Source organism: Gymnoscopelus microlampas (assembly GCF_963454915.1).
Source record: "Gymnoscopelus microlampas genome assembly, chromosome: 6".
NCBI classification, from domain to species: Eukaryota; Metazoa; Chordata; class Actinopteri; order Myctophiformes; family Myctophidae; genus Gymnoscopelus; species Gymnoscopelus microlampas.
This window is the reverse complement of record NC_139943.1, coordinates 25,761,777-25,789,239: the sequence shown is the minus strand read 5'-3', so window position 1 is coordinate 25,789,239 and position 27,463 is coordinate 25,761,777. Positions and strand designations below refer to the sequence as shown.

The window sequence follows — 27,463 nt, the reverse complement described above, 5'->3', positions numbered from 1 at the left end:
TGTCACCCGACAGGGGGGAGTTTCCCTGGTTGGACGTAGCGCGTGGAAGGAACACGTTATTCCAACCAGTTCCCTTCCCCTCCATCAGGCGCCCCGGCTGACCAGGGGGAGGCAGTATAGTGACCAGGATTACTACATGTTTTTGTGAGGGTATTAACTACCCTAGGCGACACGGGGAGAACATGCAAACTCCACACAGAGTAGGCCCTTTCGCCAACCCCACCAAGGGTATGGGCGCTGATGACGCGGAGGAGAAGACACGCCCCCAGCGCCCACAGCGTCCCCGGCGGGAATCGAACCCAGGACCTTCTAGCTGTGAGGCGACAGCGCTACCGACTGCGCCACCGTGCCCCCTGATAATACGAATATCTGATGATGGACACACACACAATTATCACAATTATATTACTACCATCAAATGTTTTTATTACACTTCATTGCACTCTTAACAGAAAACAACACCACAAACAACATAATTGAAACATAGCTGCCGTTTGTAGTTATATATATATATTTATATTTAAGAATCTGCACTTTCAAATGATACATTAATGCTTACATATTTTAGCAATATTATTGATATATGATATCACAAACAAAATATCACACATTTAATTAGCTGTCAAACCCTACTGAGAAAAACCATTAGATTAGTTAATTTGTCAGCATGTATTCTATTTGTGTACATTTGATGATGACTAATAAATAAATGTATCTATGAAACATGTAATCCACTTTTATTATCATTTACCCCCTTCCGCACACACACACACACACACACACACACACACACACACACACACACACACACACACACACACACACACACACACACACACACACACACACACACACACACACACACACACACACACACACACACAGACACACAGACAATTACACAACTAGGATGAAACAGAGAAACAAATCAACAAGGTGCTTATCGCTTCTCCAGTGTCGTGTGTCCTGGCCAATGCAAAATTTCCACAGCTGTAATTACAAGACTTGGTGCGAACAGGAGAGGAGAGGAGAGGAGAGGAGAGGAGAGGAGAGGAGAGGAGAGGAGAGGAGAGGAGAGGAGGACAATATTGACTGATGGAATTTCACATCCATGTCTGGGGTTGGGAGTTAAGGTGGGGGTTGTACAAAGCTGTGAGACTGATTGGGTACATACAAAAATACACAATGAAAAAAGATTCATTATATTCCTTCATTGCCAAACAATGGGAACCAACAAGGAAGCCCATTCCAAATAGCAAATAAATCACTGTAGCTGTGCTTTCCTTGTCAACCAAAGTCTAAAGTTGCAAGAATGACCTGTGGCAAGATGTTTGCAGTGGGTTTTGCAATATTACCATGCCCTCTCACTGTGGACCTCCAGGGCACAGGAACACCATCCTTAAAGAACTCCTAGCTGTAGGAAAGAAATGCTTGAATGTACTACATGCTTTTGAAAGGGGTGCGGTTGGTCTCCGAGGTTACTGCATGTGTTGGTTGTGGGCCGTTTGGGGTTCGGTTGGTGAACAGCCAGGTCTTTTGGGGCAATGTCAGACAAAACGTTTCATGCTGACATTGCGTCTGCGTCTGCAGGGGAGACACCTCCTCTCTGACTTGACTGGAGATGTTGGGGTCGGTATCACAGACCCCTGCTTCCTATGGAGGAAGAAAGTCATAGAGTGTGGTGTGAGACAGAGACTAACCACTTTGTAAACTACTTAGTTGACCTCTGTACTTGGTCCACTTTTTCCCCCCTCTACACCAAATCTCTTTAGATAGCCAAACTACAAGCTCACAACTTGTCACGTTGCAACGAATTGTAGACCATTGTCGATCTGCTATTTTCAGCAAATGTTCCTCCCCAAATAGGGATGCTAAGGTTTTACTCATTAAGTGATATAGCATTAAGCCTAATTAATATGTTATTTGACAAAATATAAATTACAAAGGCAAAGTCTCCTGCTGGATGCAACGATGATGGCAATGAATTGAGATCAAAGCATATCATAAAGGTCTGTGTGTGTGTGTGTGTGTGTGTGTGTGTGTGTGTGTGTGTGTGTGTGTGTGTGTGTGTGTGTGTGTGTGTGTGTGTGTGTGTGTGTGTGTGTGTGTGTGTGTGTGTGTGTGTGTGTGTGTGTGTGTGTGTGTGTGTGTGCGCACGCGCTCTTGTGTGTGTGTGTGTGTGAGTGCGTGCGAGTGAGTGCGTGCGTGCGAGTGCGTGTGTGTGTGTGTGTGTGCGTGTGTGTGTGTGTGTGTGTGTGTGTGTGTGTGTGTCCGTGCGTGCGTGCGTGTGCGTGTGTGTGTGTGTGTGTGTGTGTGTGTGTGTGTGTGTGTGTGTGTGTGTGTGCGCGCGAGTGTGTGGTGGGGGAGGGTATTTCTAATTGTAATAAGGTTGGCATTTCTCACTTTGCTTGTGTTCACACCACAGGAGCAAGTTGGTGTCCTGTCCACTGTTGCAAAAAAGGATCTTTGGTTATACTTCGTCAAATATCAATCACCAGATTAGTGCGAGTGATCATCAATCATGATCATCGCTTATCATCCCATTGTGTGTATCTAATCATTAGGTACACACATTATTTTTACACATTAGATTCTAATGTGTAAAATAAATGACTCTTCTGCATGCAAATGGAATGCTGCCAGGACGCCAATGGAAAGATTCTGGATTAGGGGTGCAACAGTTAATCGAGCTAATCAATTTAATCGATTTAATAGATTCAAAAAAATCTATTTGAATGAGATAAATGATTTGGGGTGAAAAGGTAAAGTATAAAATAAGGCGTGGTTAACCAGACTAATTGATTTATTCAATTCTAAAAGATCTCATCATCATCATCATCATCATGTATTTAACTCACGACTATGGTATGGAGCACAGATTCATAAATAGACAGTATACAATACATAACAATATTCATACAGACGTAGCAAAAGGCATGGCATGCATTATTTGAACAGGAAGAACGTTTTTCAGAAAATAACCCAATTTATAAATACCTTTTGGATTATCAGATTGCAGTAGTAAAATTAATTTCAACATAGATGGGTGAGTTGTATAATACTTTGGCAGGTATTTTTGTCTAAAATTCATAATGCTAATATTCATCATCCCCAACTCGTTACATATATTGCATAACCTCTGGCTTCTTTCCAGCCCTTTATATCTGCCAGTAACCTTTGGAATTCTCGTGTTATTCACCCTAAAATTACAAATGGCCTGTCTGTACTTGGTTTTCACACAGCAGGTATTTTCCAACTTAAACTCTTGTTTGAACTCTACATAAATGTCACATGATGCCATACTATTAAGTTCACTTTTGCAAGAACTGATCTTTCAACCTTTGTTCAACAGTTAGTTTCAACCAGTCAATGTTATTTCTGAGTCAGCCAAAGGTAAGACATACCACAGTCGTCCAGTATCTGCTTCACTTGTGAGACCCATGGAGACACATGTACACCTGTGTTAAACAGGTTAAGCAGACGGTTGTACGTTATTCGGCTCAGTTTACTCACTTTGCCTTCAATCAACTGGGCTCTTTTTAACTAAAATACAAATTGGGTACCTCCCCAATTCGCCATACACCATATTACTACAGGTAGTTGTTTTTACTCTTAGGATGTAGGCTACTTGAGGAATTTAAGGTATCATTTTTCTAACCTTTCAATGTTTTCAACCCCCCAGACTGGTGAAACCAACTTGTCAAAAAGATCTAGTGCAACGTTTACTAGTAAATCAAATGTTCTACATTTACAAATACTTTTTATATATAATATAAACCATATTTTTAATATATTATATACACATTTATAATAACAATAAAATAAAAAAAACACGCCTCAACATTATTTGATTAATCGAAAATAATCGATAAATGCAGCCCTATTCAATATAGGGTCAAGATAGAGGAGCCCTGCACTTAGTTTGGAAGACTTTTCAGTGGGAAAAGGCTGCAGTGAAATCTAGGTTCGTTTAGGTTGTTTCTCACCTGCTGTTAGCTGTGGCAGCCTCTCTTTTCCTGACCTGCTTCATCATCTTCAGCAAGCGACAGACCTGCCGCAAGGTCATTTTGGGGGCATCGTAAACCAGGCGGGGCCGCGGGACGTAGCGCGGCACGCGGTACATGAACAGTGACATGCAGTCTGCTTGTCCAGATTCCCTCCTGAACAGCTGGAGGGGCTGGATACTGTTCTGTGCATAACAGGATGCACACTGGAGGGAAGAGCAGAGTTTAATAATGGATTATGAAGGGTAGTTGTATTATGATGATGTATGACGTTGAATGTGTTTTCCACTTAAAACACTACTATTTTACTTGTCTAGTATGTTGAAATAGTATGAATATATTTATTATAGATTTTAGTTTTTTTATCCTCCAAAACAAAACAAAACTAGACAAAACTAGACTAGACTTAAACTAAACTAAACTAAACTAAACATGGCACTCAGTTTACACACACACACACACACACACACACACACACACACACACACACACACACACTCACACACACACACACACACACACACACACACACACACACACACACACACACACACACACACACACACACACACACACACACACACACACACACACACACACACACACACACACACACACACACACACACACACATTTGCACTCAAAGGACCACAATGGAAGTAAGCTCTGGAGCTTTTTTCCCCTCGTTTTATCCTTTTGACAGATATGTCAGTTTACAGTATATTTTGTCAATAAAAACATCAATAATGTGGAGCATTGTACAGGGATAGTTTGAGTAGGATTCAAGAGGAAAGCATTTTCCCCGATACCACAAATATTCCTCGATTCACTGAATGCACATAGCAATTAGTCACCTCTAACTAAACGTATAGTGCTTTTGTTCCTGCACCATATGTGCCAGTATGTACTTACGTTAAGTATGTTCCTAAATGTTCCTAAACAACTGTACCAAGACAATGTCCTGTTTCCTGTACATTTGTTTTTCTTCTTTAGCCTACTAGGAGGACTAACATCTTGTTACTGTTAAGGAACTTTGAGCAAATAAATAAATGATCCAGCCTCAAATGTTATTCTAAATGCTGATCATAGTTTTCCTACCAAAACGACTATTTGTGATGGATCACAGTATATAGTTTGGACAAAGCTACAGAATTAGGCCATGTGAAGCAGTGGAAATGTACTACCTTGGTCTTCAGCTGCGCTGCTCTATCATTCACACTTCAAATGTCACACTCTGACATGTGAGCACACACACACACACACACACACACACACACACACACACACACACACACGCACGCGTGCACACTTTTAATTAGCATATGAGCCGTCTTCCTCTCTCAGACTTAATCACCCTCTACACCAGAAACCCAAGACAAGGCACGCACACGCAAACGTACTCTAAAGGATCCATCGCATGAGGTGAATTCAGATCTGCAGATTCATTACACAACTGAAATGTGATCATCTACAATACCCTACCAATTGTTGGACATTTGCTGCTTACTCATGCACACACACACACACACACACACACACACACACACACACACACACACACACACACACACACACACACACACACACACACACACACACACACACACACACACACACACACACACACACACACACACACACACACACACACACACACACACACACACACACACACACACACACGGTTGGGCTCACTCAAGCAAGAGGCCTGTACAATGAAACAAGTTTAACACACCTAGGACATCTCCCTGTTATCTGGCTTCACTAATCCGAATAACTGCAGTCATGCTAAGCGATCACACGAAGGTGGTTATCAACTCAGTAAATCAACCTTGGTTTACCCATGAGCACTTTCACATAAACATAACTGTTTTATATATTTTACAAACAAAACTATAATAGCAAACTATAATATTAGACAATTCAAACATAATCCAGCTCAATTAAATGGTTTTGATATTGCTTGCAGCCGTCAGTACGGCTTAAGAAGCCGACACAGATAACTCTGTGTCAGACTCTGTCTGATGAGAATCTATAACTCTCATATAAAAACTAAAATCATCAGGAAAAGCCAAATAATTTCCCCTGGTTTCTGAACACTCTTGCGCTCCTAGAAACTCTCTCACAATCCACACCGAGCTCCATAGAATAAACTACAAATGATGATGCCATTTTCCTAGAGAACTGTTTGGACAGCAACTGTTTGGACTGCTTTTATATGCGTTGATATTTTATCTCGAAAATAGTCTGCTCCAGAGCAGGCTAGGTATGCAACATGAGTGAGCCCAGTAGAAATGAACCACCGTCATGGTCCTGAAAACTCAGAATTAAAGCTGAAGTTATCTCACTGAGCCCAAATCTACAGTAGCCTTGTATTACAGGCTATGTTAAAACAGTCATGTAGGCTACAGAATAGATTAAGGAGTGCAAATCAACAATTACAATTGGAAAAGTACAAGAAGCTGATACCGCTATCAACGAGAGAGAGAGAGAGAGAGAGAGAGAGAGAGAGAGAGAGAGAGAGAGAGAGAGAGAGAGAGAGAGAGAGAGAGAGAGAGAGAGAGATACTTACTTGTACAACTGAAGCCATGGAGTGCAGGTATTCTGTAATCAAAAGGCGATGTTGAAGCAGTACCTTTTTATAGGTACGCACTGGCCGGGGACACAGTGGCAGCTCCGCCTACTTCTGAGATCATCCCAGCACACACACACACACACACACACACACACGCACACACGCACACACACACGCACACACACACACACACACACACACACACACACACACACACACACACACACACACACACACACACACACACACACACACACACACACACACACACACACCTGTTTCAGGTTTCAACCACAGAGAAGAGGTCTATTATTAAGGCCTCTTTTGTTGTGTGTTATATTTAGTTGGAGTTGCAGTCATAGCCTCAGGACTACAGTTCTGTAACTGAGGCAAAAATGTTAACAGAAAGATAGTAGGTAAGAGGTAGGGCGGGAGGTGAGAGAGATGACAGCAAGGAAAGAGAATGGGAAGGTGGATGGCTATGTCAGGAGTTGTGGGGGGGGGGGGGGGGGGGTAGAGTTAGGCCTGTGACAATTATTACATAATCGTCTAATCGCAATTATTTGAGATAATCACAATTATTTTTGCATAATCGTCATAATCGTTTCCATGTTGAAAGATTTTCACACATTTTCTAATGAAAAAAAAAATGCAGAAATAGCAGATCTACAAGCTTACACGCTTGTAGATCAGCTATTTCCGCTTTAAAAAAAAAAACGTTATAATAAGTTATTTGTCATATCTGCTCTGTGCAATTTTTGATTAGGAAGCCTAAAAGGCTTCATTGCCAAACACACAATTAAATCGTTAATCACAATTATTTGAGTGACAATTAATCGTCAACTTAAATTTGTAATTTTGGCAGCTCTAGGTAGAGTAAGTGAATCACAAACCTGTAAGACAACCCCACGCGTCACATTCTTGACCCGTGGTGAGCTTGTAGATCTGCTATTTGCTGAGCACGACACTGGCACGCAACTAAGTATAAACGAAGGCTTAAGAAGACAGACCCTTCTCAGACAGAAGAAAAGCAAAACAGGGAGAGAAAGGACGTGCCATGTTGTAGAAATTGACATCGGGTTTTTTTTGTGACGTGTTTACACAGTGATGACACGCACCATTGAACTGTACAAATCGACACACGACACTGACGGGACGTGACGCCTCACAGACTCATTAACCTGTACATCAACACACCGTCTGACGGGACACCTCACAACATGACACCTCACAACCTCCCAATGGTTGCATCTTCAGTTACCAAGCAGCGTACTGATAAATATTGATAGAAATCCTATTCAGTACAGTACATGTGGTTTAACAAGTCAAGTACCAACACAACTTTTGGTAACACTATGCATCCCACGTCTCTTGCATTATAAGCATACTTGTAATCCATTATAATCTGCTTATAGCACTGTATAATTATCGTTATAAGTAGGCTACTCATAAATACTCATAATGCTTTATAACAATAATCGTGACACATTATAAAGCATTCTATAATGACTTATAAGGTCAAGTATAAATGCAATGTAATCTGCTTATAACACTGTATAATTACAGGTACAAGCAATCATAAGTACTCATAATACAATCATAACACATTATAACGCTCCTTATAATGGCTCATAACGTCTAATGATATTATGTATCTGACTTTTTATTTTGGCGAGGATCATAGTGTGTTACAATTCTCATACCTGTAATACATTATAATGATTTTATAATGCAATCACTGTTATAATGCAATATATATAAGTGGTCATTGGATGCTTTCATTCAAGTAAAACAAATAGCATTCAATTTATGCAAGACCAACACACAGTTTACCTACACCTTCAGGAAAGTAATTACTTTACTTAAAGCACACAATGAGACTTAAAATCACACTATAATTCATTAAAACTGTGATTATAAGATTATAATCTATTACAACTAAGATCATTATAATACATAATATCCTTGCCAAAACAAAGTCTGTGAGTGTCCAGCAATTATGAAGTATTTTTAATATTTGAACTAAGTCATTATTTATAGAATGACTTAGAATGTGTCATGATTATTGTTGTTTAAAGCACTATGAGTATTTATGAGTTCTTATAACTATAATTATACAGTGTTATAAGCAGATTGCAAGTGTCGTCAATCTATACACAATACTCCAAAAATGTCAAAGCAAATACATTTTTGGAGTGTTTTGTTTTGTACATTTTGTACATTTTATATATATATATATATATGTACACACACACGCGTGCGCACACACGCACGCGCGCACACACACACACACACACAAACACACACACACACACACACACACTCACACTCACACTCACACACACACACACACACACACACACACACACACACACACACACATTTGTCTTATTTGTCTTTAAGATAGAACATTGTCTTCTGCGTTGAGCAGTAGGGGGGAAAAGTTAAAAAAAAGAATAGAAAAATGAGACAGGAGGAGGGCAGTATGCATGCTCACATGCACACAGTCACACACCTGTCTTTTCTGGTTCTTTTCTGCCATCTGCTGTTCAGGAGAACTCCATTCCACATAAATGTAATGTTCTCTAGACTAGCCTAATCCAAATAATAGATTTTTACCGTGCATAACAGATTACGTATTTTTAAGTGATTCCCATGCTCTTGGCTTCTGAAAACCCATGGACTCACTCTACATATGATTTTGTTTGCCAGGTTTTCCCCGTTGTCTTTTCCTATTTTAGGATTGTTTGTAGTTTAGGGCTTGTGTGTGGCGTGATGTGTTGTGGGATTGTTGTCACAGGAGAGGGCAGACGGCATGTCCAAAATCTACAATGAACAGGCCTTGAGGTATTACTGTTTTACTGTGTTTTAGACCGGTGAGATCACTGAAAAATCTGATTGTTAGAGGCATTTTGGGGTAAAAGTGGGATACCAGGCCATTCTACGTAATTTAAGGGTGCCCAATCTGAAAAACATGGTACCCAAGTAAAATGTTTACTTTTTAACCTTCCAATTTGCATAACAAAATGGCTGCCATTTTTTTAACACAGGAATGTTTAGCAGGCTATATATACAGTATAATAGACTATTTTTCAACCACAACCAATGAGCCAAGACAGCAGTAGAATGAGAGTTTGGTAACAGATGGCATGAGACAAAAGACATACAGTTAAAAAATGTGGTGTTTAAGCACTCATTTTGGGCATGAGATCGATTTAGCCACTGCCTTTTCTAGAGATCGCTAATTCAAATAATGCAAAAAGAATAAATCAATAGTTTAATATGAATGAAAAATATGAAAAAATATCAAACAATAATACAAAAATCACACCCAGTGTGAAGTGGGCGGTGTGGTCACAGTGGTCATCACAGTGATGGAAGTGATTCACTTAAAAAAAAAACATAAATGTGTTTTTTTAAAAGTGCATAGTCCTATTTATAAGGCTATGCACATGTGTCATGTGTTTCTAGCCAATCACAGTCGTGAATAGAGTCCTGGTGGCCAATCACGGTGCAGGGTTAGGGGGGTACAATTGTGGCCAATCACAGCGCAGGGTTGGGGGGGTGCAATTGGGTCGATGTCCAAACCTCACATATAGGGGCGGTTGCACCGCCCAAAAATGATTTATGGGACTTAAACCCCTGATGATTGCACTTGACTTGATCTTTTTAAATAGAAAAATAATTTTAAATTTCAGTTCCTAAGTTTTTCTCAGTTCCCTGTCTGCTGGAAATGTTTAGTCAAATGGTTTGTCTGCAAGTGTCTTTACAAGTTCCCTTTCTTCGCCATCAGGTTGCTTTCCACAGACCCTGAAAACAGCAGTCATCATCGCGCCACTCTTAAAAAAAAAAACGTAGACACGTCACTGTTAAATAATTATAGGCCCATATCAAACCTCCCGGTTCTAAGTAAAATAATTGAGCAGTATTTCAACAACTGAACAACTTCTTAACACTAAACAATGGCCTTGGTATCTTACAGTCAGGTTTTTGACCACACTGCAGCACTTAGACTGCTCTTGTCAAAGTTATCAATGACAGCCACATAAATACAGCAGCCACATAAATACAGACAGTGGCAAAATTTCAGTCTTAGTATTACTAGATCTCAGTGCTGCATTTGACACGGTCGACCACAATATATTACTAGACAGATTGAAAAACTGTGTCGAACTTTCCAGCACAGTTTGAATCATACTTAGAGAACAGAGACTAATTTGTTTATCGCTAACTACACATCTGTGTGGACAAAAAGAACCACAAGGATCCATTCTAGGTCCAAAACTGTTACTTTTCAGGGTCAAAAACAAAACAAAAAACAAAACACAAAAATAGCAAATCTAGTTCAAAACGTGTTGCTTGTTTCAAGCTTGTGGATCTGCTACTTTTGATTATTTTGTGCGACGCTGTAGCATGATCAAGTGGAGCATTCATTTACGAAAAAACACCAAAAGTCAGATAAGATAAAAGTCAGTGCAAAAGCCTTGGTGTAGTCATGGACTTATAGACGTATGTATGGTACACCAATACATATGGCTGAGATTTCTGTTCCTTATTTATTTTTCTCAGTTCTCTATCTGCTGGAAAGCTCTAGTCAAATGATTTGTGGTTTGTCAGAAAGTGTCTTTCCCCCATGACAGCCGGGGCGCCTGATGGAGGGGAAGGGAACTGGTTGGAATAACGTGTTCCTTCCACGCGCTACGTCCTACCGGGGAAACTCCCCCGTCAGGTGACAAGAAGGTCAGTTGGCTCTCATGCATTGAAGGAGGCATGAGCTCGGCCCTGGGCTCCCTAGGCTGGTGGGGGGAGTGTAGCGCCCAGGATCACTTAGAAAATTGGCACCGGGTGAAAAAGGGTTACAAAATCATGGGACAAAAAAAGAAAATAAAAAAAGGAAAGTGTCTTTCCATGTTCCCTTTCTTCACTATCACTGCATAGTTGTTGCCAGGGCAGGAATTTCAGGGAGGCCACTAAGGCCATGGCTGTCGTTGCTCAGTTTGGCCTTGTGCCCCTCAAAAAATTGCATGCCCTGAGGCCACAGTGGCCTTATTATGCCCCAGCTAACTGTACCACTTTCTCCTCTGTCTCTTTCTTGTCAACATGTAGACACCAGTGTCTCTTTCTTGTCATGTAGACACCAGTCTTTTGTTGACTCAGGTTTTCCCTTGAGTCCCCATCTTTAAACTAATCCAGTGACTTTGATTGGTGCAGGGCTGAGCATGGATCAGATTGTAAATATCATTATTTATTTCACTTGCAGATAGTCTACATATTAAATTAATCCTATTATAGTCTATAATTAAAAAGGTTTGCCCACCCCTATTCTGCCCTCCCTGAATGTTAGGCTAGCTAGGGGGTCCAGTTTGACACGTAGATAAACAGTCCTCCAATTAGAGACAAAAACCTTACTTGATTAAGGTGTTTTATTACCTCCCAAAAGAGTTACTGTAAAATGAAATGAACAGAACAGACAAAAAACCATACCAAACATATGTTACAATTTACAAATAGTATGTTCTTGCCTACACACAGTATAGTATTAATGCTATGAAAGCTGATCATAATGGAAAACAGAAATTAGCAACATGATAAAGTATGAATTAATGAACTATACTTTACATGAAACACAAAACATGGTTAAAATAAAACATAGGTTTCCAAACACTCCTCCTCTGGAAAATTAATTGCTGACTGCTGAGCTGTCTGCTTCTCTACAAACGGAGTTGTGTCTTCACACTGCTTCTGTTTAATTGTTACAGGTGTTTAGCTTTAACTAATTATACAGCTTACTGATCACAGGTGTTTAGTTTTAACTAATTATACAGCTTACTTCAAAACTTCTAAATAAAAGCAAAATGCCAACACTTTACAAAACAGAAACACACCACTAGGTGGAAACAATGGGTGCAGGAGACGGGCAACACATCCCCTGTTCTAGAGTATAGACAGGTTTCCTGTTAGTAAACATTGAGAGGAATATGACCGCGCAGCTGCGGGGGGAAGCTTATGGGTGCGTTTGGAAATTACGCACCGGAGCACACTCGCCTATTAGTTTGTATTGGCCAGTGCGCTCACTGCCGCTCAGGGCTGTATTTTCGAACGCGCCTTCCACCCCCAGGCATGCGCAGATTGCGCATTCTGCTCTGTGATGACGTCGCTCGGAAACCCGTCTATACAGAAGATCCTATGGCTGTGGCCAACCAGAAAGGACAGCTAAACTAAATATTTAGCCTTTTGTGAGCAAAGGCGATAGTTGAGACTGTTAGAACCCAGGGCAGAAAATCCTATGGGGCCCTTCTGACCATCATGAATGAGCCCTTATTGCTCTGGTCCCCAGGTAGTTGCCTACTTTACCTGTATAAAATGTACCTCTATATGTGGGGTCTTTTTGGTTCAGCTTCTGAAATTCTGTTTCAGGCTCTGGAACAATGGGTCTAAGTTGGCCCAATTTTCTAGAGGCCCCCTCTGACCTTTGGTCCCTGGCCTGTTCAGGGATCCAGCTCTGAGTGAACCCCCAGGTTGCCAAACCCTCATAATACAGTGTAATTGAAATGCTTAAGCCCTATTTTATACTTATTTGTACAATGGTGCGTGTTGCACTGTGAGAATAGAAAACCATATATTCTAATTGGTCCACTCTTCCTCACTAATGCTAATTATAAGATTACACCATTTCTGTCTACATGCTCTGTGTCTCATTGGTGGTCTGTGGACAGTTTATAAGCCTGCCTACCAGTGATATCATGGAAGGGGATTCCAAGTTATTACAAACTACAGCATTCATGATCATATTATACTGTTTAGACTGATGATAGGTTCTTGGTTTAGGCTACCTATGATCCTAGATTACTATCTCTACTCTATGCATTTGATGTATTACCTTGTGTTTACCTTGCTTACTGTAAATTGCTCTGGATTAAGAGCATCTGCTACATGCCTAAATTGTAAAGCAAAAGTTTTAAATCTTGTTAGAAATGACCAAACCTGCCTACCAATTATGTCACTGGTTTCTGAACTGTCCACAGCCCTCCTTTGACACACAAAATGAGTAGACAGAAATGATGCCATCTTATATGAGCATTCATACTGAGGAGTCTGAGGACCAATGGGTCAAGTGCTCCTTTAACAGTCAGATACCCTTTTAATTGAAGGACATTTTTAAGCACATTATTATGACTGTGTTTGTTTTTGGACATTTTTCACAGACTTGTAAATACAGGTGCAGCATGTATAATATTATTGATTTAGGTCTACCTTTGACAATAGGAGCCTACCTGAACAAACTCTCGTTCTTCTTCTTGTTCTTCTTCCCTACAAGAGCACTGCAGCCCGTTAAATGTATGAAAAGATGAACTCCAGGACACCAGGAAGTGAATAGCACTAAACAAGGGGGGAAACAGTAAACACACACACGCCCAAAAAGCCCCCAAACAACAACTCTCATTCAACAGGCGGTTATAGGTCTCAAGTTCTCAACAAGCCCACTAGCTAATAGGCTACATTTATATACACATGCCGATAAACTTTTATAAAATCACAAAATCCCCACAACTTCTCTCTACTTTCGCATCCCAAGTGAGTGGAATGTATCGTGTTTCAGGGAATCTGTGCGTTGCTGTTTTGTAATGTACATGGTCAGAGCGAAAGGCTCTCAGGTGTTTCACCCCCCTCTCTCTCCTCTCCTATCTCTCTCTCTCTCTCTCTCTCTCTCTCTCTCTCGCACACGCACACGCACACGCACACGCACACGCACACGCACACACACACACACACACACACACACACACACACACACACACAAACACACACCGTCACACCCACTCTCTCTCTCTATCTCTCTTTCTCCCTCGCGCTTTTAGTGCTCATGAATAAGTAACTTTTATGCTAATGAGCTGGTATGGTTGGCTCCTCAGCAGTCAGTCAGTGTCAACACAGAAGAACTTTATTACAGTACAGAAACACGGTACACAGTACGCGGTCAGTCGACGGCCTTCCGAGGAGGTCTTTACGCACTCCTCCTGCAGACAGTGTGTTAAAGTTCAGGTGGAGAGACAGGTAGAGGCTTAACACACCTACACCTCGCATCTCTCCCAACGAGCAGTAGAGATGTCTCCGTCCACGTCTCCGCGGTTCTTCTCGGAGAAGGAGGTGGCTCGCCACTGTACCAATGACTCCTGCTGGGTGCTGTTAGGGACCAGGGTGTACGATGTGACCGGGTTCCTGCGGATGCACCCGGGCGGAGAGGCGCTGATCCTGCGGCGCTCCGGGAGGGACGTGGAGGGGGAGATGGAGGGTCCACCGCACCGGCACTCGGAGAACGCGCGGCGCTGGATGGAGCAGTACTACATCGGCGAGCTGCAGAGGGAAGAAGAACAGGTACACTACACACACAGTCAGAACCAGTGGTGTAAAGTAACTAAGTACATGTACTCAAGCACGGTACTTAGGTATACTTTTGAGGCAAATATTGTACTTTGTACTCCACTACAATTATTTGAAAACATTAGTTACTTTGTAAAACATACATTAACACTTCAGACCTACTTTGATCTGCTATTTGAAAATAGCAGATCTACAAGCTCACAACTTGTGAGCTTGTAGATCAGCTATTTTCAAAGGATTGTATACATTTGGAAACCTGGGACACAAAATGGGACATTGTGCATAATGAGTACTTTTACTTTACATTTTGAAAACCAGACTTTTACTTGTAACCAGGGCTGCCAACATTGGACTGTCAGAATCCAGGAGATTGGTTGGGGCGTGGCTAGCGGGGGGACTGGGGGTCCTCCCCCCGATTTTTAGCGGTGCCAACCGCTCTACATTTGACTTTGTCTGTGTGTGTGTCCGTCCGTATGTTATGTCCGTCCGTATGAGCACGGCAAACGCAGTGTGCAGCCACCAGGAGGCAGAGTTTAGTAAAACACATTTTTGGAATGAATTTACAGGGATTTAACATTGTTTCTCTAGTTCATATATAGCCCAATTAAATAAACTCATCAAAGGCACCGCTTCCTTCACACAGGGTGTGATTTTTTTGACAGAGTAGATGTAAGTCAGGAGAAAACCAGAAGAAATGATGATCCAGGAGAGTGTCAGGAGAAGTGGTCAAAAACCAGGAGAGGAGACTCATGCGGGATCCAGGAGTTTTGGCAGCCCTGCTTGTAACATAGTGTTTCTGCACTGCAGTATTGATACTCATACTTTTACTTAAGTACAAAAATGTTTGTACTTTTTCAACCACTGCTTTTAACCAGAAACCCAAGTGTATCGCCTTTAGCCGATGTCTGTCAGGCACCTGCTACAAATGAAATCTAGCATTCTAAAATCTAAAAAACAGGCTAAATCAAGGACGAGGATCCGAAAGTGAAAAGTGCTTCTGTCAAGTGGAACTGTTTTATGCCCTTTCTTTCCACTTTGATATGTGTGGTTTGGTTTGCTGGCCTGTCACGAGGGTGTTGCTGATTTGTGAGGAACTGACAGCAGACACCTTCTGCTGCTACTTTGACATATTCTCATGTAGGCTACATCATAATAAGCTTGTTGTCATAAGTAAACCTCCTGTTGGGTATTAATAGGCATAGCCTACTACTATATTGAACACACACACACACACACACACACACACACACACACACACACACACACACACACACACACACACACACACACACACACACACACACACACACACACACACACAGGTGTGTCTGTTAGTGCGTCACTATCCCAGCTGTATTGTCACCCACTTGACTTGTTGTGTGTTTCTCCTTTGATGCCCAAACAATCCGGCTTCAATCAGAATAGATTATCAGGGAGGGAACGAGGGACAGACTGATATTGATGTTGGCCTAATGTAATGACGAATAGGTAGGCTACATCAGAAAAGGACTGTCGTCACCTGCATTCTCAGCTGGAGGAATAGGGATTATGGGAGGTTACTGTTGATACATGAGATCAAGATGACAGGCAGCTCAAAACAAATGGGAGTTGGGGTCAGTGATGTTAGTGAATGATTCCGGAGCTGCGTGCACGCGTGCGTGTGTGCGTGCGTGTGGGTGAGAAAAGAAAAGGGAGAAACCGGTCTGTCTTGTCTGAATAAAGAAGAGCTGAAGGGACCAACAGTGAGGAAAGCCGGGAAGTTGGTAATGTTGTGGGAAGACTGTACACCCCAATGGGGTGTACAATAAAAAATAAGTGGGGAGTTTGAGATCGGCTATTATTGGCAAATGTTCACCCCCAGAATATGGATACTGGGTTAAAGTGGGTCACTTTTATGAGTATATTTTAATTGTTGTGTTTTATCTGTGGTTTCAGGTGCAGCAGTGGGTTTATTTTCCCCTTCGTAGATTAGCTGATAAGACTTATCAGTAAAATCGGACCTTTGAACAGCAGTGCACCACTGCTTGTCAGTCATTAAGTACAGTACGGTCTGTGAGACAATCATATAGGCTATTGTAATTGTAGTAGTTTTAATAATAATACAAATAACCACAATGTAATCACCATATAAGCAACACTCATAGACACACTCACACACACTTCTCACTGTTTTTGAAAGCGTTTTTGTATTAACCAGGACCAGTCACCAGTTCTGCTTCTGATCAGCCATTAATAAGGTATTAATAAGACTGTCCAACACAAGTTTTCTTTTAATTACTTCTATGCCAGGTAGTTGTTGACATATCACAAACATTATGGTGAAAATACCTTAGATGCTGCAAGAAGAGATGATATGCAGCAGGGCCCCAGCCTCTTAGCCGCTCTGAATTGTCAGTCGGTCGGTCTGTCAGTCTGTCCAACACTTTCGTCCCAAATAATCACCTTTCTTGTATGAATCTTTTAACACTTTAAATGCAAAACCACTAATCAAGAGTGTGACTTATTTGTACTCACGTTCTTCTATCTGGGCATAGTTAACAGGCATCAATCTGCCCAGAGATTTTAATGCCAAGTTTGGCAACTATGGATGAGGCCTAATCGCACAGGTAGGTTTTGATCCCCAGTCTCCATTTAGGACAATAAGATGTATACCAGGTGAAAGGGCTAAGTCCTTACGCATGAACTTTTCTCTATATGGATTTTTAGGATAGTTCTGTCAAAGTACTGCTTATACTTATGTGATGCGATAGTGCGGACTAGCCTACACCAACTAGGGACTCCTGAATTGCTGCCCTCCACAGTGATTCAGGATAACTGCTTATAACAGATGTAGGGAGAGATGTGTGAGAGAGAATATGAGGGGCAGGCTATCTCTAGTTAGCAAAATGATTACATGAAAAGTCACTTTCAATTCTTTGCCATTTTTAGGGCAGTCGGTCGACCGGACACTTGATGCCAAACAGGATATCTTGAGTACTGGCCGGATTGCCATGGAATTTGCTGGGCACCTTAATTCTCCCCAGAAGATGAATCGAAGCACTATAGGCCTACTGTCAGGCTAAAATGCCAGCCCTTTTCTCTTTATCTTAAATTTGTCAGACAGTTCAAACCATTTTGCTCCAGTTATAAGGAGAAGCATAGCCTCTATGCCTGCTAGTGAGACTTTTAGACTTTTAGTCTTGTCCTTCAGTGTTTTCTAGTCTGTCACACATGTGAAAATTGAGCAAATTGTACTTTCTGTTCAAGATTCGACTGATCACATAGACAGGACGTGAGACCTACGTATAAGGATTTCCCTAATGTCTCTGTGTTTTTATGCACAGCACTATGAGAACCTACCTTCGCGATTGTATGTAAAACCTCATAACACAGAATTTTCATGTTTTCCATTTTCTCTTTTTCATGATGGCGATGACCTAGACATTGATCTGAAAATGAGCCTGTGTTTTCTTAATTCCTTTTGGAAACAGGCCTCTAGGACAGTGGTTTGCAAACATTTTGGGCTCAGGCCACCCCTATATAGAATCTTTTCATCCACAGACGGAAGGAACCCTTAAATTACATGTCACTCAAGCACCGTATATTCATGGAATGCCATGGCATATGTTATTACTTTGACATTTCACATAACAGTATGATAGGACCTACTATAACTATTTGTATCATTATAATGAATATTACTATTCTCTTTATAATTATTGTTTATTGTTCATTACGAATCCCCATTGGTCCTCACCGCAGTGAAGGCTACTCTTCTTTTAAGATGATGATGGTGATGACATTCAAATAAACACACAGTGTTTCATTTTGTGATTTCAATCTCTTAAAATATTTAATGTCTTTGGACTTGTATCCTGGATGGCTAAGAGACTTGATTGAAAATATCTTTGTACTATAAACAATATAAAATAATAATTGTATACATGATAGTATTCTGCGGACTGGCGTCACGGCACCATATGGTGCCACCCACTTTGAGAAATCCTGCTCTAGGATCACAGAAGCTTTACACAGGGTCAGGGAACCACTTTAACCGCGGCCTCTCTATTTTGGGGCATTTTATTTTTTGGCGGGGGGAAAAAAATTGCCAGATCGTGATGCGCGGCAAGCTTAGAGATTGCCAATTCTTCAAAAGATTTGGGAATTTTCAAAAAATATTGAAAAACATGGCTTAATCATTCAACGTCAGGATTTGGTCTTGCAGCATGCTTGTCATCAGATGGAGCAATAGGGTTTCAAAGGAACTGACTCAATTTCTGTGTGTGTGAGAGAGAGAGAGAGAGAGAGAGAGAGAGAGAGAGAGAGAGAGAGAGAGAGAGAGAGAGAGAGAAATAGAGAGTTTAGATACAAACAGAGCTGCTGATGACACTGTCAACAATGTTAACATATTTGTTTTCCATGCTTTCATTCACAACCAGCTAGGTAGGTAGGTAGGTAGGTACTTTATTCATCCCCGAGGGGAAATTAAAGTGTTACAGCAACTCTCATAGAGACATCAATAAAAACACATTATAATAATAAAAACTTCTAAAATAGGCATCTAAGCATAGTCAACCTACAATGTAAAAAATTGACAGACCAAACACTACTAAATGATGGCTTGCATCCCACATCCCCCATCCTAAATATTCCGATCAGCCTGATCGAGCCAACCAGATGTGGAGTTGTACAGTCTTATTGCTGCAGGCAGAAAAGATCTCCTATAACGCTCCTTCTTGCAACTTGGCTGTAACAGTCTGTTGCTAAAGGGGCTTTTCTGCCCTGCCCCAGTGTCATGTAGGGGGTGGGAGGGATTGTCCATGATGGCCAGGAGTTTAGTCTTCATCCTGCTATTGGCCACCTCCTCCACAGTATTCAAGGTGGTACCGAGGACAGATCCAGCTTTCTTGATAAGCCTATTCAGGCTCCTGCTGTCGCCTTCCTTGATATTACCCCCCAACATACCACCACATACAGTATTGCGCTGGCCACCACTGATTGGTAGAACATGTTCAACAGAGTCCTACATACACCAAAGGAGCTGAGGCTCCTCAGGAAGTAAAGCCAGTTCTGGCCCTTCTTGTATAAGGGCGGATTCACACTATGGTCCCGGGTGCGCACCCTGGACCACTTGGCTGATGTTGTGATAGTGTGAACGTTGCGTATCGTTCCCCGAAACGGATCACCGTACCCGAGACTGCCTCCGGAGGTAGTCTCGGATCCGGATCATGCGTATTCGGGTACGGAACGATGCAATGTGAAGCCATCCGTACCAACAGGAGGAAGTGGACTGCTAATCATATATCATTTATATATTTTTATAATGACACATTATTTTAGCTGGGTTATACCTTCTCATAGTTCTACTTGAATGTTGACAAGAAATAATAATCCCGCTAGTGTTTGAGTAGCGCGAGCCGTGAAAAATAATAAACAAAAAACACATGTGTAGCGAACGCGTATATAAGGATAAATATACTAAGGATTAGTCCGTGACGTCACTGCTAAAATACCAAGGATGCGTCCGTGATGCCAATATCATATTAACAGAGACAACGTTACATTTCGAGGTTTCAAAGACCAGTGCACACACTGCTTTGGTTGTGTATTGTTGATCTGTTGTTATTATAACTCGAGACAACGTCAGGAACACAGTCAAACTTTATTATTCACTCTAGACTCTGACAAGTGACTTTTCTTCTGTGAATGACATTCTTTCTCCCAAAGCCCCATAGTCCACAGCGCCCCCATGAGGCACATATTTACCATTACTGTTAAATGAAATGGTCTCGAGTGAGGAAGAATCTTGGCCAATGTGAATACTGGCCAGCTGCGAGAGGCCAATCGTACTCGCGAACGGTTTGAATCAATCGGACCCAGTCTGAATCCGCCCTAAGACATCTGTGTTCTCAGTCCAGTCCAGTTTATTGTCCAATTGCACGCCCAGATATTTGTAGCTCTAGAGTCTGGACCACCTCCACATTTTCTCCCTCCAGGTGGTCCAGAGCTACAAATATCTGGGCGTGCAGATATCACCAGTAACACATGGCGTTGTTATAGCCTGAAACTAGAGCATACGCCTTTGGCCCTAGGTTACTTGACTTCACATAACATTGAACCTTCAATGCATAATTAAACAACGACATATCATAGTACAATCCATAGAACCATAGTACAATCCACAGAATCAACCTATACTATACTGTAACATTAACCCTGGCATCCCTATTTTGGGAATGTCAGTACACATTCAGCGTAGCAATAGTTCATGTAGGCACGCAAGGCAGGAGGTTTATATGCTACGTTCACTCTCCCCGGACTCCCCCATTCGCTAACAAGTTAATTAATTTTACTCCCACAAGTCAGTGCGCTCAACCTCGCGTCATTCTCTTTCGCTACAAGCCAACTCACTCACGCCCTCATTCCCACAGCGGTTCATTTAAGCAGCCCCTGTTCTCTGTTCATTCTACGTGCTTCGCTGTCTCAGCTGGTTGTACAGCTGTTGGTTTTCAAATTCTCTCCACCTCCCCGGCCTACTCCCTGTGGCATTCAGTTCATATTGTTACAGTATAGGTTGATTCTGTGGATTGTACTATGGTTCTATGGATTGTACTATGATATGTGGTTGTTTAATTATGCATTGAAGGTTCAATGTTATGTTCATGTAAAACTGAATTTTATGCTCTGCTCGAGGGGGTTAGTGATTTCAGAGCTGTTGTCCTGCTTGCACAGGTCACACCGCCACATATGAATGCAATATCATTGCAGTAATGGTTAATATTGCAGTAAATGTTTATTTATGCAATACATGGTAAATGGTTAATAAATGGTATTGGTTATTCCTGAACTGATGTGTCTAAATGAAATGAAATTGTCAAACAAATAAATGAATAAAATAATATTTTTTTCCCCTCAAAAATAGCAGATCTACAAACGTTGTGAGATTGTAAATCACTATTTTCGCTATTTTTTAATTAGGCGTAGTCGTTAAAAGCAATTGCCTCCTCTCATTTTCAATTGATTTTAATCCATAAACAACTAAATATTCTCGGCCATCAGGACTTCGCTGATATGTGCCACCAACTTCTGAATTAATTAATGTTTGTTTCCAAGGATGCCGCACTATACAGTCATATGACACACCACAATAATCACAAAAAAACTTCAAACAAAAGAAATGTCTGGAGTTAAAGTTGGGGGTGTAATATGAAGGCATGTATCTCCTCACTCATTCACTCAATGGTATTTTCGAAGCTGAACTAGTCATGGTGTCTTGTCAGTAATAGGGCTGAAAGATGTGGGATAGGGTTATGTAATTGCAATTTTTCAGACCAGCATTGCGATTGCAATTCGATTTGTCGATGGTTTTTAATGCAGTAAATGCATTGCTTACAGTATAACCACCACAACGTCGGATACTCTCAACATATAGACTGCTCTTTAAAGAACCAATACCTTTAAACATTTGCATGTTTATCCAGTTGACTGCAAGCCATGTAGACTTTGTTTGCATTACTGCTCACAATCATGTTTTTATTGTGTTGGAGCTTCCGGGCATACGTTTTTGACATGTATGTACTGTACCTAAACAGTGCATCTAAGTGACAATAAAGTGCATATTCTTCAGGAATTATTTTTGTCTAGACTCTTCAAATCAATCAGTGCTTTCAACTGTATTGCCATGCAACAATAACGTAAATTGCTAAATTAAAGGTGACTTATAGTTCAATCTAAAGCGGTCAGGTTATGTAGGTAATGACCTACAACCTGCTGGTCACGAAACATTTCAACCACTAATTATTATCCTGATATGGATCGCATTTTTGTGGCTTTTCTTACTTCCACTTCATTGCAGGTTGAGAGTAATGGGCAGAACCTGTAGTTATCCTTCTAATCAGCTTGGTGCACATTTGCTTGCCTGGGGCTCTAGTAACTTTGTTCCGAAGGGCTTGCCTGCTATCGGCCTATCTACTCTGGGACAGGATGTGGAAATATAAGCTGTTCAGCAATCCATATCAACATTCTTTCTCCTTCATAATGGGGCCTTCTCTCTCACTTCCATATGAAGGGGTGTTGGGGGGGGGGGGGGGGGGGACTACATATGCAATAAAAATGTAAATGAATTCAACAGAGCTGCAGTAATGAATGCATAGTCTTTATGACCAGTATATAACAGCATATGGGAATGTGATTTTGTATTCATGAACTGCAGATTAGGACATTAAATGACGGGGTTAGTAAATTAATGGACAACAGCGACAGTACAGGAACACATATTAGAACTTACATAGAACGTACTACCAAGAGTAGTGGAAGAGAGTTGATCGGTGTGTGTTATGGAATAGAATAGAATAGAATAGAATAGGGTGCCACAAAGTGAGGTAGCAGAGGGGGGTTGTTGAAGGAATCAATCCAATGAAATGGGTGGGAGCATGGCACAGAGAAATAACAGTCGTGTAAATAAAGTAGAAACTTAAGATTTGCAAAGAAGAGATGAGGTCAAGATGGTGGGTGATGTGTGTCAGAGGATAGCTGGGGTTGAGCCTTGCAAGGTCACTGGAATGTTCACTTTCATCAGCACGAAGCTCATTTTATCCACAATGACACGATTGTCTTTCAGATGGGTGGAGGGTCTGAGGGTGTGTGTGTGTGTGTGTGGGGGGGGGGGGGGCAAGGGGGGAAAGAATATGGGAAGAAAGTTAGAGCAAAGAGGCAAAATAGAACAAGAGTGGAGTCAAGGACAAAAAAGGGAGCACACAGAGGATAGGAGAGAGGGAATGAGGGGGAGAGGTAATGAAATGAATGAAAAAGAGGAAAAGGATGGTGGGGAATGAAGAGAGGAATAAAGGAGGTTGTGTTACTACTGTCAACGTCATAATGCTTTCATAACAGCCGTGCTGGTCAGCCTTCCACATTTACAACCCTTTGCCACTCTGGGTCAGAGTTCATCACTTGGGCAACATATTACCTCGCATTGTTTGCATTTGCTGCCGTGGCAACAACCAAGGCCCTCAATTAGCACTTGTCTCTCTGGGACTCAGGTGGTCGCCAGGGTAACACCCTCCACATGGAGAAGAGAGGGACAGATAAAGGGGGGAAGACTCAAGAGAGGGACGGAAGAGAGAGAGAGAGAGAGAGAGAGTGTGCATCGATAACCAGAAGGCATGGAGTGAGGTCCAGTAAAAATGAACTGCAGTGTTTCCAAAGAATACACAGTGAAATCCTGAGTGTTAAATGTAACTGTGAGAATGTAAAACATTTTGCTGCAAATGGCTTTACTGTAGACAGCTTTCCTGTCTTATATTTGAACGCCTTTAAGTTTCTTCTCCTATGTGTTTGCAATAATCTGTGGGGCCTTTTGTTCTTCACTTTAGTCAAAATGATTTTCCCCAGGCACTTTGGAGTCCTCGTTATTGGTTGTTTTGAATGAAAGGAGGTAGGGAGGAGTGTCCCCATGGGGATATGATTGCTTGTATTGAAGCTGGAAGACTGCTGTGTTGAGAGAGAGAGAGGGGAGAGAGAGAGATAATTCCTAGACAGAGATTTACAGAAACGGGAAGAACCCTTCCTTCCTTCATCACTTTTATTACATCCAAACATCTATTCAGAGTCACAGTCACTTTTATTAGCCAACACATGTCATGCACACAGGGAATTCTGACTCTGTAATGATGTTTGACAACATAATTACTACGACATAACAATCACGTCAGCTGGGACCAACTCACGGTTTCTCGGTGTGTGGCGATCATATGGTGAAAATAGTAGATCTACAAGCTCAGCTTGCTGTACATAAAAAAAGGTGTGTGTGTGTGTGTGTGTGTGTGTGTGTGTGTGTGTGTGTGTGTGTGTGCGCGCGCACACGCGTCTGTGCGTTCATGCATGTGTGTATGGGTGCATTTGTCAATGGAGGCTTGCTGGCTCATAGCCCTGGGGGAACAAATACTCACAGGTCTGTTGTTAGAAGGTGAGGGAGAGACAGACAAGATTCTCAGACACACCCAGAGGAGTGTGGGCGGAAGCGATGGAGGAAAATAGGGGAAGTACCACCTCCACATGAGGCAGCCAGTAGCTATGATCGGACACAGTTGAGATATAGGTGGATAACAGAAGAGGGGATGGGTGAGTGCACCAGTAAAATCTGCAGTGTTAATTTAACTCTGTACAAATGGTACGGTAACACTTCCAATGCATCCCATGTCCCATAAGTACTCATAAGGCTATATAAGAATAAAGGGTATTAAGGGTTTCATAATGACTTATAAGGTCAAGTATAAATACTTTGGTTTGTAATGTCCTTATAAGACTGTATAATTACAGTTATAAGCACAATAAATAGGCTATTCATAATGAATTATTGGTCACTCACAGACCTTTTCTTTTGGCCAGGATCATAGTGTATTATAATGCATTATAATCATGGTTATAATTCATTATAGTGTGATTATAGGTCACTATACAATAAGTGGTCATTGAGTGTTTTAAGCAAAGTGACAAAATAGCATTAAATCTCCAACAACACACTGCCTACACCGTTAGGAATGTCATTACTTTAGCACCAGACAGATAGATAGATGAGAATTCTAATACACTATGTGTTCCTTGCCATAACATGTCTGTGAGTGTCCAGCAATTATGAAGTATTATAATGCTTGACCTTCTTTTTGCTTTATCTTCTTTTTGCTTTATTGTTAAATTATTATTGCTTTTCTGTAAAGCACTTCTGCTTTATTTTGTATTATTATTTGTTTGCTTTGTAAAGCACTTTGAGCTGCATTCATGTCATGAAAGGTGCTATATAAATAAAGTTTATTATTATTATTATTAAGTCATTATAAAATGCCTCATGTGTTATGATTATTGTTTTAAAGCATTATGAGTACAGTATGTATGAGTTCTTATCATTCTATAGTGTTATAAGCAGATTAGAAGTATGTTTATAACGCATTATAGACAGACATGGGATTCATAGGAAGTATTACCCTACACAGGTAGACACACAGCATAAAACACTCCACGTCACATTTTATGGGCTCATAAAGCAGTATTTCTTTGGTGATTTAAGTTAACTATGGGTCGTACAAAGCCGAATGCTCATTGAGGGTTTGTGAAATATTAGCTTCACATGTTGAACTGTCAAATCAGGTGAATGCGAGTGAGTGTGTGTGTGTGTGTGTGTGTGTGCGTGCGTGCGTGCGTGCGTGCGTGCGTGCGTGCGTGCGTGCGTGCGTGCGTGCGTGCGTGCGTGCGTGCGTGCGTGTTGTGTATGTGTGTGTGTTGTGTGTGTGTGTCTTAGTCGTCCGTACAGGGTAAAAAGTCGCTGCAAGACGGCGATCCCTTTTTTCAAGCTACTTGGCAGGTGATTGGATGGGACCGTCTGTCTATCACCGTCTATCAACCAATCATATTTAACTCGTAATCACATAAAGTAGGCTAAAGACTTAATCATATTTGTGTATTTTTGCCTGTGAGTGTGCAATGTGCATATATAAGTGGGTGCCTAGTGACGTATAGTAGCTGCTGTATAGAACTACTCCAGCAGTAGTTCTTTTGCATACTGTTCAACCATGATGAATCGTGAAAGAACTACAACGCAATAAGCGCTTCTCGATGGCGTCACATCCGGTCTCGCCAAGATCCCGCCCCTAGCAGCCGCTGATTCGTTCGCACACGCCGCGGTGCGGAGTAGCTCTACTCTCTGAGCGATCCCAGATGGAGGCTGTATTGTGAACCTGTTAACTCAATACAGGTTAGAGTCAGGTTACATCAAGTCCTTCTTGTTTAACCAATTTGTGGGGTGGCCATAGCTTAGTGGGTAGAGGGGCTGTCTGGTGATCAGAGGGTCAACTGTTTACCTCCCGGCCCGCCCAGTAAAACAAAGTGGAAGTGTCCCTGAGCAAGACACTTATTGTAACGTCCAATTGCTTCCATCTGAGTAGCCATCATGACCACCTGAGCAGCCATCAGCTGGGTGAAGCTGCACACACAGAATTCATCATGCCCCGATGAAGGCCAAAGGTGCTAGTACCCTTATGTAGCAAAATAAACAAGACTGGGGTGTGGTCCCAGCTAAGAGCTATTTTTGAAAAATGTTGTGATTATAAAACAAATACAAATCAGCTAATAAGATTAATAATGGGTGTGTTAGATTCAAGTGTGGGATTGTGCAAGAATTGACTAGTGGCACACCCATGGCTCTGGTCACACCTAGATAACAGGCCATTATAAATGTTTTCATCTGCTGACGTTTTTAAAATTAATAGAAACAAACCCTACAAATTCAGCCTAGGATTTCATGCCCCTTTAACTCCATGTTTCTTCTTTGTATTATCAAGGCTTATTTAACTCGTAATCACATAAAGTAGGCTAAAGACTCATATTTGTGTATTTTTGCCTGTGAGTGTGCAATGTGCATATATAAGTGGGTGCCTAGTGACTACCCCTTTGTCCTTGTGGTTTTTGAAGTGTATCTATGTATCTATTTAAATAAAATGATATTTGATGACATCATAAGACATATTGA

General features: G+C 41.4%; 2 protein-coding genes across 2 annotated transcripts in view; one reads left to right on the top strand and one right to left on the bottom strand.

The window, feature by feature from the left end:
* Window positions 1–1,219: 1,219 nt before the first annotated feature.
* On the bottom strand, window positions 1,220–6,594 carry LOC311046931 (uncharacterized protein; the record flags this gene model as incomplete). The annotated part of the gene is made up of 5 exons (XM_084059510.1): window positions 1,220–1,653; window positions 2,404–2,447; window positions 3,405–3,458; window positions 3,987–4,210; window positions 6,577–6,594. The coding sequence occupies 5 exons, from the start codon at window positions 6,592–6,594 to the stop codon at window positions 1,637–1,639; spliced, it is 357 nt and encodes a 118-aa protein (XP_083915636.1). The 3' UTR covers window positions 1,220–1,636.
* Window positions 6,595–14,505: 7,911 nt separating this feature from the next.
* Window positions 14,506–27,463, top strand: part of fa2h (fatty acid 2-hydroxylase) — a 35,354-nt gene continuing 22,396 nt past the window's right edge. The window contains exon 1 of the mRNA XM_084059371.1: window positions 14,506–14,955. Within this exon, the coding sequence (XP_083915497.1) occupies window positions 14,686–14,955 (270 nt within the window). The 5' untranslated portion in view covers window positions 14,506–14,685. The remainder of the gene's footprint in view (window positions 14,956–27,463) is intronic.